We start from the raw sequence: 14,382 nt of genomic DNA, 5'->3' as shown, positions 1-14,382 counted from the left end.
CACCACGAAATAGCACAAAAGCGGCGCTTAAAAGGGCCGTTAAAACACCAAAAATCAAAATCATCTTTTACTTCGAACTTCGACACAAATGGGGTTAATTTTCCTTCAAGGGCACTCATCAGAGGTAAAAATGCATTGAACTAATAGGGATTTTACCGGGACTGACAAAATACCTCCACTTATTCGAGTTTTCGATAACACCGAGTTCGATACAACGAAATCTCCTGTACTAGTTGCTTTCACTAGCTTAAATATGAATAAACTCAATGACGCTCGAATCAAAAAAGTTTAAAATGGCCAAATAAAATATGGAGTTAGATAGTATTGAGGACCCAAAATTCCAAAAGATTTTGCCAATTACAGCTAAGGTAATATATTCCTGTGGTAGAAAATCCTTTTTAAGTTAGTATTACGAAAAATTCACCAAACAGAAAAGTGCTTTTACGATATAGGTCGACGTCCTCTTCAGAAGCGGATCCAAGGGGAGTACACGTGCAAAGCGTATAGTTAACAAAAGGCCGGCTTACAATACTTTATTATTTGTATCGCGTTCCTAGCAAATATACTAGGTTCATTTGTTATTGAATGTGTATCTGCAGTAAAGGTTAACACGGTAAAAATAATGTGGTGCTTATGAATTTCAATGGCATTATGCCTCAATAATAAATAATAAAATTGTTTACATTTTTATTTAGGGGAATTGAAAACCAAACTTGATATTTACTTATCACATCTTTACAATGTACGTGTTATAAGAAATGAGGAATCCAAGGGTCTTATGGTTGCCAGGCAACGGGGAATTGATCAAACGATTGAGGATGTTATTGTTGTCATGGATTCACACCAGGAAGTAGCAGAAGGTATTCATAAATGTCATTTTAGTCGCTTTTACGGCATGGTAGGGGATTCTAGGATGACCGTCAATCTATAAATCGACGTAATTCAATTTATTTTATGTCATATTGTGAACAATGACACTACTATCGGATTTTTGTATTAAAGTCATTTTTAAGTATTTGGGATTGTTATTTTTTTTTTTAACAATAAGGCAAAATGTTATTTGTGTTTGGTAAAAATTAAATGTCTCTCAAATTTCTAGAGTATCAGTCAAACACATAAGAAGCAGTTCGTATGCAAAAGAAAACAAATATTTTAACTGAAAACATTGTTACAACTAAAAAGAAGCAAGACTAAGAAACATGATGAAGAATCATAACATGTTAACACTTCTAAAAGATTGAATTCGAAAGAATTATCATTTTCAAAACAAATAGTGCGATTGAGACTTCCTTTACTAGAGTTGTATGTAAAGTAGTCGAATTCAAATTATTACATATTTGTGTTTTAACCAATAAAGACGCCAATCAAATAAGTTAACATTTTTACATTTACATTTAAATTAAATATTGTATGACTGAATATACTAAAGAGAGGTAAATCCTGTATCAGACCATCGAACCCGTGGCTCTTTTCATAATTTCAGCAGTCTGATAGCTATTTTCAAAGATATTACAGAATAAAAAGGCATCACAATCTCCATTACATCAAGAATCTCATAAATCGTTATGAAGATGCACATCGAAAAATTGAGTAAATCGCATGAACTCCAAATTGAGTGAATCCGGTGCGTCGACATGTAATTAAGCGTCTCCAGCTATGCATACATCACCCGCCATGCATATCCACATTGTCAATATGTCACAATCGAGAATTGGACGCAATCTAAAAATTTAAAGATCACACGACTATTCTTGTAAACCGCGAATACATGTCTCAGTGTGTTGGGACAAAGACACATCGTTTCGGTCAACTAATTTATGATGGTTATCGTAAAGTTAATGTAGAGTCGATTGCAGTCATCTTTTTTTTCTCATATCTCTGTTGGGGTGGTTTTTGTGTCAGGAGCACATCCCTAATAATGAACATTTGTATTGTGTGAATATTCACGAGCTTAACGTATCAATTGTGACATGTATACACCATACGGTGCGGCAGAAGGTACATTACTGCTGCGAAATTAGTACTTGACAATTGCAAATTTGAAATCATGACGTTCATCATAGATATCTCTCGTCCATCTGTGTAAATATCGAGAAAAAGTTCGATATATGAAGTAAACCTTCTCGTCTCGGTAGTGTTTTAATCTCAAGTTCACTGGGATATATGAGGTTCAAGCACTTACATAAATGTAGGTTATTGAGTGACAGGACATTATTAATATATCTGAAAGTGAACTTAAAGAACTTTGCAAGATGCTTTTCTTTGTTGTCATTGAGAAGGTTCCTTATCAATTCTGCGTCATATTAGTACAAAACAAGTAGGCCAGTAAGAGTGCACAATTAGTACTGATTGGAATACAGGTTCTTTGTTGAAATATTTTTCCAGCAAGCTCAACAAATAAGTGTCGATCAAAACGTCCTGCATTTTGATGAGTATTTGTTATTGGAATCAAATTGGTTCTTCGCAAAGTAAGATTTTCCATGACTAAATACAAAGGATTATGTATCTGTGATACCCAATTTTGTAGGAAAAAAGCACTGTTCAATGAGAAGATGTGGTCGATATTTCAATTTGGCAATGGGAATAAAAGTGAAGAGCGTTGAAAAATTCAAAGCTTTAATATTACTGCAAAATTGTAAAGATCGTGATTGAGGATTTTGAAGTAGATCGTTACGTATCTTTTCATCATTAAATGAAATAAATTATTCAACATTTATGTAATATACGGTTTTGATGTTTTTCGTTTTGTACTCTATTTTACTGTTTTTCTCTTCTTTTTTTATTCTAAAAATGTCTATAACTTATGAGTCTCTCTGTCCGCACCATCGTGCTTGATTAATGGGCGATTTTATTCAAAAAACAATAAGACACCATCGACAAATCTTTAGGGAAAAATCAAACTTGTCTCCATATCTTACATTGCAACCCTTTCTAGAGGCATTTCCTGACCGGAAAAAACTTTGTCAGAATTTTTTATTTATAGTTTATAGTTCTAAATATGAAGTGGTACTTGAGAAAATATGTCAATTTCCCATAAGCAGTTTAAGTGTTGGAGTGCGGAAGGGTGTCGTTAGACTTTTCTGTCTCTTTTGTTTCTAGTTTTAAAATGAAATGTCATTATATCTGAAATTTAGCAAGTAATTTTTGAAGATATCAATTAAAAGCTGTTATGACTTTACAATTATCATCGATATTTTGTTGATACCGTTCATTATAAAGATTTTTAAATTTGAATGTCATCATTCTGGGTGATCAATTTGTATTACTGACTTCCTATGAATAAGATATGTATATGTTGTTAACACTATTTTTGCTTTTGATATATACTTGTATGTTCTGTAATGCAATTATTCAACTTCTATAGTCAGTTTCGGGACTCCCATGATATAGTCGATAAAACCAGCGCACCAAACATGTTAGAAATATCGAAAAATTCATGATTTTATATTTCAATTATATAACATTATGGTATTTTAATAATTTTCAAGGTTTATTGAAAAAAAAACAATCTAACGATGTGACACGTTTGCAGGCCATTAATGTTGAAAAAATATAATCAATGAACGAAGTCAATTTTAGTAAACGAAATTCCACAATAATAATCTGTCAACATTTGGTAAATCAGAAAATTTATACATAATTGCATTTCATCTTTGCAGTTTGGCTAGAACCATTGCTGCAACAGCTAAAGGAAACACCCCGTGCTCTTGTAGTTCCAGTAGTAGATGGAATTGACATGAACACCTTTCAGTATAAAAAGACTGAACTAGATCTGAAGAAAAAACCTATCGCGTTTTCATTTGATTGGCGTTTAATGCAAACAATTATGCCATTTAAGAGAGAATACCTCTTAAGTAGAGAAAATTTTGAAGTTTCTCCTATCAGGTATTATATATATTTTGTCTATTAGGCGAATTTGATTCGCCGTTTTAAGATTTTTAAACAACAGTTTATTTAATTTGTTTGTAAATGCAGATAGAAATAACTTTACGTAGTTGGGTCAGTTATTCTTTTATTTGATATGACTTTTTAAATGTAACAGTTACAGAAAAACGTTTTGAAATTTTTACCAGAAAGCTTATGGTTCTGTTATTGTATCAAGTATCAATTCAGGACAAACTTTTGATTTTCCTAGTAGCAGCACACATGTTCCTTCATGAAAAAAGCTAACTGATTTGTTACTTATACAAACTATAATAAATGTATGACATAACAACCTTCAGATGTTCACTAAATATAATTAATATATCGAATACCAATAAAAAGAATAAGTGAAAGATACCAATGGGATATTCAAACTAGTACGTCGAAAACAAACTGACAATGCCATGGCAAAAATAAAAACGAAAAAAAAAGACAAACAACAGTACACAAACACAACGTAGACAACTGAAGACTAGGCAACACGAACCCCACCAAAATCCGGTGATGATTTAAGGTGCTCCAAAAGGGTGAGCGAATCCTGCTCAACATGTGGCACCAGTCGTGTTGCTCATGTAAGAACAAACCGGTGTATGTCTAATTCAGTGAGACGGGATTGGAGTTACGACAATTTGAACATATCCGTCGTCATCATTATACATTTATTTTTTTTTCTAAAATATTTGCTCAGGGTATTCAAACATCAGGCTTTTTTCAGAAAATAAAACTGCAAACAATTGCTTTTTTATTTTTTTTATTTTTTATTATTATTTTTATTATTTTGATCGTGATATTAATATTTTTTAATGATCAACAGCTTTATCCAAAACAGATAGCATGCCATTAGATGCCATAAACAAATATCATGTTTAAGTAAGGCTGTTGTTCATATTAAATGAAACCATGATCTTTATTCGAAATTGCAGTTTTTAGTCAAAATTCTCAATTATCAACTTGTTTTATAAATCACAATTGTCATGTTTAAGTAGGGCTGTTGATCATATTAGATGAAACCATACCCATTATCCGAAATGGTAGTTTGTGGTTAAAATTCTCAATTATCACATTTTATGACGTCACAGTGATATCTTAAACGTCATATCTGCACTAAAATGCCCATACGTTGTAGTCATATGGAGTTGCCAAAAATATTTATACGTATAATCCTAAAAGGGTTGCAGTTGATTAAGTACAAATATAGTACTTTGACCTATAATGGTTTACTTTTATAAATTTTGACTTGGATGGAGATTTGTCTCATTGGCACTCATACCACATCTTCTTATATCTATAGACAACATTCACGGAAATTATAAGACTTTATTCTTTTATTAACATTATCTCGTAGAAATCTACTAACCAGTGATTTATTTAGTAAATACTATTATTTAGACTTCCCAGTGTGCAAGGTAACGTCTTTGTTGCAAACAAGACAATTTTCCAAGAACTTGGTGGTATGGATACAGGAATGCATGTATGGGGCGGTGAACAAATAGAGCTGGCTATAAAGGTAACTTTCAATATAATTCTCAATATGTATGGGGCGGTGAACAAATAGAGCTGGCTATAAAGGTAACTTTCAATCTAGTTCTCAATATGTATGGGGCGGTGAACAAATAGAGCTGGCTATAAAGGTAACATTCAATATAATTCTCAATATGTATGGGGCGGTGAACAAATAGAGCTGGCTATAAAGGTAACTTTCAATCTAATTCTCAATATGTATGGGGCGGTGAACAAATAGAGCTGGCTATAAAGGTAACTTTCAATCTAATTCTCAATATGTATGGGGCGGTGAACAAATAGAGCTGGCTATAAAGGTAACTTTCAATCTAATTCTCAATACTCGATGTCCGATTTTTTTTAGTGTTATATAATTATATTTTTTTCAAAACAGAAAAGAATTTCACAAAAAGTTTAATAAAAACACAAATATATACCAAAAGGACATTCAAACTCATCAGTCGAAAATGAAATGCCATGGCTTAAAAAGAAAAAGACAAACAGGCAAACAACAGTACACAAAACACAACATAGAAAACCAAAGACTGAACAACACGAACCCCACCAAGAACTGGTGGTGATCTCAGGTGCTCCGGAAGGATAGGCAATCTTGCTCCACATGTGGCACCCGTCGTGTTGCTCATGTAAGTACATACCCGGTGAAAAGTGTAATTCGGTAGGTCACATTCGGGGGAAAGGGGACGGGATTGTAGTTACGACAATTGGAATATATCCGTTGTCATCTGTGAAACGGATATTCCATGACGGTCAATCAACTTGTGAGTGAGTATGTCATAATGCAATTGGAATATTTTTGATGTATCAAATATTGTTGTAGTATATAACATGTGGAGATGGAATATTTATGATTCCCTGTTCGCATATTGGTCATCTATATCGACCTGTCCCTTGGCGTGCGGGTAATACTAGGATATCTAATGAATACAGAGTTGCCGAAGTATGGCTCGACGATTACAAACAGTTTGTTTTCGAACAGTATGGTAATTACACGGTGAGTTGAAGTTATTGTATATAGAGTAGATACTAATTATAAATAACCAATTTTTTTATGTTTTAATTTTGGCGACAAATGAAAATAAATTAGTACTGAAAAAAGAACTATGCTAGTTCTGAACCGTCATTTGTTTGCAGCAATTACTGTATAAATAGATTACGCACTTTTTTTTGTTGATTATCAATCCGCTTGTTACTTCTAAGTGCTTGATAATAAGACATCACAAAAATCAAACCGATTGGTATTTTTTGTAGAAAAGTATATCAAAAATACCAAACTCCAAGGTAATTCAAAAGGGGAAGTCCATTACAGCTGACAAAATTAAACGTTATCAACCAACGGAACGAGTGAAAAAACAACTGTCATATTCCAGGCTAGATACAGACATTTACCTAAGAAAATGGTGGGTTAAACCTGGTTTAATAGCTAGCTACACCCCCCACTTGTATGACAGTTGTAGGTTGTATCTTGGTTACCTTTCATTCTGTTTCTCCTTATTTTTTATAACTGTATAGTGTATTTTTAAGGTAAGGTGGTGTAAATGAACTGAACATTTCTTCAATGATTGGACTTACTGTCACTTAAAATGCTTACATAAGTAACCTCAATCATTTTAGGCAATACCCTTCCAACACTTTAAGTTAAGTATACTTCTATCTGTTAATTAGGTTTTATATTTGTTACTGTCACTATCACGACAAAGGGAGCTACCATTTGATATTTAGGGGGGGGGAGCTAGGATGAAATTTGAAAAAAAATAGGCAGAACAGGAGTTTTGAGTAAAAAAAAAGGCAGGATGAGACACTTAAAGTTTGCAAAAAAAAAGGCAGGATGACAATTTATGTAAAAAATAGTCAGGATAAACTTTAAAAAAAAAAGGCAGGACCGAATAGAGTGAAAAATAAAAAGGCAGGACAGAGATTACAACTAAAAAAGACGCAGGGTAAAATTTATCATTACATATGACTTTCCAATTAATTTTAAACGGTTATTTATATAGGACCAATACTGAAGATTCGTTTTTGTCGTGGGGGTGGGAGTTGGTTTTTGTTTATGTTTTTAGGAGGGTCAAGATTTCCATTTTGAAAACTTAAAATCTTCCCCTCTTAATGACACCTTTTAATCACTAGTTCTATAAATTGATAATACATTTTTCTATGTTGTGTTTTTATACCGTTGTTTGTGTTTTGGTCATTTTTCGTTTTTTGCCCTGGCGTTGTCAGTTTGTTTTTTACTTTGAATGTCCCTTTGATATCATTCGCCTCTCTTTCTTATATATGAAAAAAAACATTTAAAAAGATATGTCATCACTGCTTTCCTTTATTCTTAGCTATATGAATGGTCATTCTTTTACAGTATAAAGCAGGTGATGTGGCTGAAAGAAAAATGATCAGGAAAAGGAACAAATGTAAACCTTTTACACATTATCTAGAGGTCGCCAAGGAACTGATACATTTTTATGTTCCAGAAAACTTACATGCTAGGGGAACGGTAATACCATTTAATTGCAGAACAACTATCCATTTTTGTATGAAAATCATACCTAACAGTCTCTCTGATTTATTGTATAATATTCTGATGTCAAAATCAGTTTAGAAATCTTTATCCCTGTCATTAATAAAATTGAGAATGGAAACGGGGAATGTGTCAAAGAGACAACAACCCGACCAAAGAGCAGATAACAGCCCAAGGCCGGAGGCGGGCTTCAGCTGGCCCCTAAACAAAAACGTGTACTAGTTCGTCGAAAATGGACGTCACACTAAATACATATTTCTGAAAATAGTCAAATAAAAAATTAAGATTGATCAATTATATTTTGTGGTTACAGAAACATTTTAAAAAATTGACATTTATAAAATGTGATTTGTTGGAAAATTAGTATGTCAAGTTAGATAGCTATAGATATAGGCAACTTTACTTTAGAATAAAAAGTTCTTTCACTTTGATTTTTATACACCAAAGTTTATAACCGCTTATTTTCAAGCCTGGTATCCATGATGACTTTATTGTAACCTTCTATATAGAATTGTCCAAATACAGTAAATTTGGTTGACAGATGTATATGATTTCACTTGTAGCAAATATCTAATTCAACTTTAATTGTATAAGATCAATTAACAACCACGTCAACAAAAAATCTTGATGAATTGTCAAATGAAGTGTTAAAGACAAACCCATACAAAAATATTCAAAGCACAGAATATGGCACTCAAAGGTTAGGAGGATCTGTAAACATGAGTTTCTTTGTTTTCTAGATCAAACCAGTTTTACAGAACATATCTACCGTCTGTTTGGATGCTTCTACCATGTCTTCAGTTTCTTTACTTGAATGTCACTATCAAAGTGGGAATCAGGTAATTAACTTATCTCAATAAAGGCTTTTCAACAACGGGACATTGTGTAAATCCCTCCATATCGCTCGTGTCGATTGAAAACACAAACTAATAGTTGACCGTAAAACAACGCGCGAGAATCCGAGATGAATGAATTAGTATTTTTACGATATCCAAGTAGTTTCTGTGTTCATTGTATACAAGTTATTGTCTTCTTCAGACGTCTCGATTGGGTACTAACATAACAAACACACTACACTAGAAAATCATCAAAAATTATAAAATGCTGATTTTTGTGAATGTTTCAAATATTTGGCTTTGAGCGTTCCTGATTTAAGGAAAATCCAGAAAAGGCTTCAGACGCAAGAAACTTGTCTATATAATTATTTCTGTCAACTTTTTCCTTTCTTTGATATTGCAATTTTGATCTTCATATTATACATTTGACCTATATTTGAAGTCAAAACAATCATAATTATCAGCCTTTTCCGAATAAAAAGAAGTATAGTTCTGAGCTTAAACACCTTTTCCTCTGATTGTTTTTCGAAATGATTAATTTTCATAAAGCTTTAGCAGTTGTTATTTTGACCCGTAATTTAGGAAGAGTGGAGTGAAACCAACCAGGTACATAAAAGGCTGGTTAAGGATTTATTGAACGTCGATCATTTATCAATTATTGTGGAGACGACGGGCTACACGTGCTGGTGATATCAACTATGGCGTTAATATTGGCACTAAGTATATATGTTATCCAAGAAATATGTGTCACGGATCGCTATCATTTGTTAGTATTTTGTATGTCTTACAAGTGTGTTACACAAACTTGTGTTGTCATGGGCAAATTTTGATAATGACTTGCATGGGCGCATTCGAGTGGGTGACATCATGCGCATAAGCCACTCTCAAAATTTACATTTTCTTATGTTGTCTGGTGGGCGAATGGGGACGCTGTTTTAATGAATTAGTTATACAGATACTTTAGGGAGTCACTAAATATAAACAACGAAGGACTTGTGCCTCTCAGAAAAAACACTCGAAAATGACCATGACTGATGTGATTCTACAATTAAGTCGCATATCTGACTTTACCATTGCTAGAATCCTAAGACCAAACTGAAATGAAAGGTTTTAGTAAACAACATTTGATATGATCTTTGGTATATGAATTTAATGCAAGATACTTCATGTTCCACTATATAGACGAACTTGGGGACCTTCGTATGTAGTATATATCTCCCAGGCGATATGATATTTAAGAACTTGCATTTCCTATTATGATTTCCTTATTGGAGGTTTGCTTTTGAACCAAGAGCTCCAAATGGTGAAATTCAAATCATCTATTCGAAAATTTTACGAACGCCATCAAGAGTTGGTTGACGTTCTGTATTATCTGTTTCACAGATGACGACGGATATGTTCCAATTGTCGAAACCATAGTCCCGTCATCCTTTCCACGAATGTGACCTCCCGAATCAAACTTTTCGTCGGATTTGTACCTACATGTGCAACTCGACGGTGCCACATGTGGAGCTGAATCTGCATACCTATTCGGGGCACCTGAAATTATCACCCCCAGGTTTTGGTGGTAATTTTCCAATATTAACCGCATAATACATATATATATATATAAACAGTCTTAATAAAAGTCAAATGATGATCCTCTATATAGAATAAGTAGAAACACATATAGGGGGGGGGGGGGGGGGGGGGGGGTAGGACCTTTATCAGGACTCCGAGATCGGGTGTTTTTAAGCTCGGGATTTTGGGATTGATCCTTTCGGGATCCGGGAATTCTTTTTTCGAATTTCGGGATGTCGGGATTTAAATTTTTTAAAATCGGGACCTCGGGATTCCATGTTTTTAAGCCCGGGATTTCGGGATCAGGACCCCTCCTACCCCCCCCCCCCCCCCCCCCCCCCCCCCCCTCACATATGTAGGATGTATCATGCTTGTATTAATGATCGCCGTATTTTGTTGTGGTCTACAGTTAAACTAAGAAATGCTCAATTCGATTTTTTTAGTATTGGGAATTGTCTGCTAATTTTGAAATCCGTCACTCGGTATTCTGTCTTGCTGTTGATAGTGTCAGTCATCTAATAATAGAAGAATGTGACTTTGAACATCACAGAAAGTGGGATTACAGATCGGTAGGTGTAAGATGTTTTTTGTCAATCATTTTTTTTATTTAATTTTGTGATACTTTGATACAAATATTTAGACATAGAGTTAATTGTGATGATATACATGTTGGCGCATAGAAAATGTGTCCGTTCTCTTTGCAACTGTTTCAGACAAACACATTAAGTGTTATTGAACTTTTCAAACAAATTAAAAACAGTTTCTGACGTCACTAGTCCAAACGTAACTCTTTGCCAGAGTTGTGCATGAGTACAATGACGACTGAGACAAAAAATGCAAATAATTTAACAATCTCATCGAAATATTTGATGGAAGTTATAATGCCCCATTTTATGTCAAAATTCAGTTATTTCATGCATTTTTAATTCTCATGTCTAAAATTCAAATCGAATTAGATCTATAGTCATTTCATGTTAGAAAAACTCCTTGTCTTGATTTGTGCAGAAAACAAACTTTTTATTATATAAGAGCGCACTGGTTACCGGAAGTTCGGAAGTACAAAATCAGGTTCTTCTGATTTGAAAATATGCCCTTCTTTTGAAGTTAAATACTTTTGTCTTTTATAAGAAAAAAAAGGAGGATTCAAAACATTCTGAAGTAGAAAGATCTGACTTTGCACTTATTAGATATTTAATTCAAATCCTTTTGAACGTAACCATACTTTTTCCGTAAAGCGATATGAGTTCCGTTAACAGTTTAAACTTTTTTAATGTGACAAAAAAGTTTTCCAAAACATTACGATTAAATTCAAGAGGAACACAAAGTATTCAACACATTTGTCAATAACGAGCACTGAAAAAGTAAGGTAAGGGTTTTTTTCTTATTTTTCAGGATAATACAATTCGACACAGGATTAGTAAGCTTTGTTTAACAATAATTAATAAAACAGAAGTAAATTTGCAGCAGTGCGTAGGATCTGTAAATCAACAGTGGATATGGAAAAGATTAAGATAATATTGAATAAATAATATTATTTTGAAAAGAGTGAAACTGTGTTTTGACTCAACAAAGATTTTTACAGCCACAATTCCATACACAATGTCATTAGAATTGCGTGACACGTGCCACTGAATATAACGTTGGAATCAAGTGAAATGTGAATTACAGACGATGATGTTCGATGATATTCCCGCCAAATCATATTTATTGGATTCAAGTCACGACTATTACCATTGTGTTATAGGATTGTAGGTGAATTGCTGCCGATAGTTGACTTGACTTCGTTATATTATCTATGACATTCCGTAATGTTGCTATTTGTTTCACTATTTTTTCTGGTTCACTTTCTTGTGATACTTATGACTATCCCACTTATAAGATTGATGTAGAATGTGGTATGAATATGATTTTGCTTTAAAATTTCAAATATTAGAAAAACGTAGGCAAAAACTTTTTCGGGATTAGAGAGTATAGTTCAATCTTTCAACAAAATGTCTGATGAGGAAAAATTTACATTTATGTTTACATTTAATGAGTATGACATAACTAAAATTATTGTTAAGGGGGTTAATGATTTATGTGTACTAAGAAATCGCCTTGCTGACAAGAAACTAATTATGCAATACAAATTTGTGATTATTTTCTATTTTTCATATATATTTGTTATGTTATATTTTATAACAATAGCATTAAGAATATTGTACTTTTACTTTCAAATTTGCAAAAGTATCACCTCCTCCAAAATATATAAATATACGAGGTACTAATATAAATGAATGGTGCTTAAATTTATATTGTATGTTTGTGAATATTGTCATGTTTGTCTTGGTAACAACCCAATATTTGGATTTTACATCAATAAAATGATTTGATTTGATTTATGAACAGTGAAACTGCAAATTTTGAATGATTTGATAAAATGTTGCATCTGAGGACGGGTTTAACAAATATGTCTTAATTTGAAGAGGAAAGATAATATGTATAACTTTACTTCCTGTAGAATTCATATTTGGTATAGAAAGTCCTTTTTTATCCATCTTTTTAATACTCAAAATTTGCTAAAATTTGCTAAAACAATAGTATGTAGCTATCTTCAGATTTTTATAATTTGGTTTTCATCTTTTTAGAAATAAATCATAATATTGTTAAATGTACACACATCATCTTTATAATATTGTAAATATTGAAAAAAACTTTTTGAATATTGCCCTTCTTGCTTGAAACAAATCAAAGGGAAATTAGCCCTACCTCTGTTGATGGGATAACCCATTATCAGAGATTTCACGTTTTAACATACTGTAAACCAACTTATTTTCGCGGATACTTTATTTCGCGTTTAGCCCATTCTAGTCCACTACGCGACAATTTAATTTCGCGATTTTCAAACCTCGCAATAATTTCTGAATTTACAGTACTTGATGTAGTTAAATAAGGAAAGACCCTATTTTTACATATTCGCGGCGATTGATATTCGCGTTATTGTTTTACTCACGAAAGTCGCGAAAATAAATCGCTAGCGAAAAATAGTTGGTTAACATATATATAATTGCTTGGGGGTGGCGTTTTAAGAATGTTACTGGGTTAATCATGGCTGGCATCCTTTTTAGTTACTCTTTCCATTAATGATTTAGAAAGATGCTTTATACAGAACGATATAAACAAGTAAATAAATATTGTCTTGTTGAACTTTGCATGGATTTTAGAATATCTTGACTATTTTATGCTGGTGATAAAATTTTATTGCAAGAATCAGATGACTAGTTACAAGGATAAAACGAACGTTTTAGTTGTCGAAAGGGGAACTTTAAGAGAAATTAAAGATTTACTTGCTCTAATGGATGACGTGATAGAGATTACAGAATGTTATGATTATCTGTGATTATTAATAAAATATATAATTTTAATATTTTAACACAAAAATTATCTGAATAATCACGAAAAGCGCTGTATGCATTATACTACGAATTACTAATGTCAATCTGCAATTTTTACTTCTAGATTGTATTGTCTCTCCAGTTATACTTTATGCATTGGAAATACATGAAGTCACGAGAATCTTGACATGTTAAAATTACGTTTTCGTATCCAAACATACGTATATATATATATATATCAGTCCATGCAATTTATTAGATGCGATAAACGACAATATGTATACAAATGAACGATGCTTTCTATGAAATATGCAAATACAGCGTTAACAATCTCGTTTTATGTAATTGCTTTGTGTTTTCAAAAGTTCTTCATTATTTTTCATGCTCTTCAGTCGTGTGCCCTTTAATTGGAATAAAAATATCTTGCATTATCTATGTGTATAAAAAGGTCTCTATTCTATATTGTGGATTAAATAGAATTGAGAATGGAAATGGGGAATGTGTCAAAAAGACAACAATCCGACCAAAGAGCAGAAAACAGCCGAAGGCCACCAATGGGTCTTCAACACAGCGAAAAAATCCCGCACACGGAAGCGGTATATTTTAAGGCTAAAATATATTTTTAGAACACAATATAATGTAGAATGGTTGATAATAT

General features: G+C 32.8%; 1 protein-coding gene across 1 annotated transcript in view; it reads left to right on the top strand.

The window, feature by feature from the left end:
• Positions 1–14,113, top strand: part of LOC127699841 (polypeptide N-acetylgalactosaminyltransferase 5-like) — a 67,944-nt gene extending 53,831 nt beyond the window's left edge. Inside the window, exons 4-11 of the mRNA XM_052203218.1 lie at positions 696–860; positions 3,660–3,885; positions 5,314–5,431; positions 6,263–6,436; positions 7,796–7,930; positions 8,695–8,793; positions 10,794–10,919; positions 11,743–14,113. Coding sequence (XP_052059178.1) covers positions 696–860; positions 3,660–3,885; positions 5,314–5,431; positions 6,263–6,436; positions 7,796–7,930; positions 8,695–8,793; positions 10,794–10,919; positions 11,743–11,865 — 1,166 coding nt within the window. The 3' untranslated portion in view covers positions 11,866–14,113. The remainder of the gene's footprint in view (positions 1–695; positions 861–3,659; positions 3,886–5,313; positions 5,432–6,262; positions 6,437–7,795; positions 7,931–8,694; positions 8,794–10,793; positions 10,920–11,742) is intronic.
• The last annotated feature ends 269 nt before the right edge of the window (positions 14,114–14,382 follow it).

This window comes from Mytilus californianus, unplaced genomic scaffold (genome assembly GCF_021869535.1).
Source record: "Mytilus californianus isolate M0D057914Y unplaced genomic scaffold, xbMytCali1.0.p SCAF_42, whole genome shotgun sequence".
NCBI lineage: Eukaryota > Metazoa > Mollusca > Bivalvia > Mytilida > Mytilidae > Mytilus > Mytilus californianus.
The sequence above is the reverse complement of the archived record's forward strand: the minus strand, read 5'-3'. Positions and strand labels throughout refer to the sequence as shown.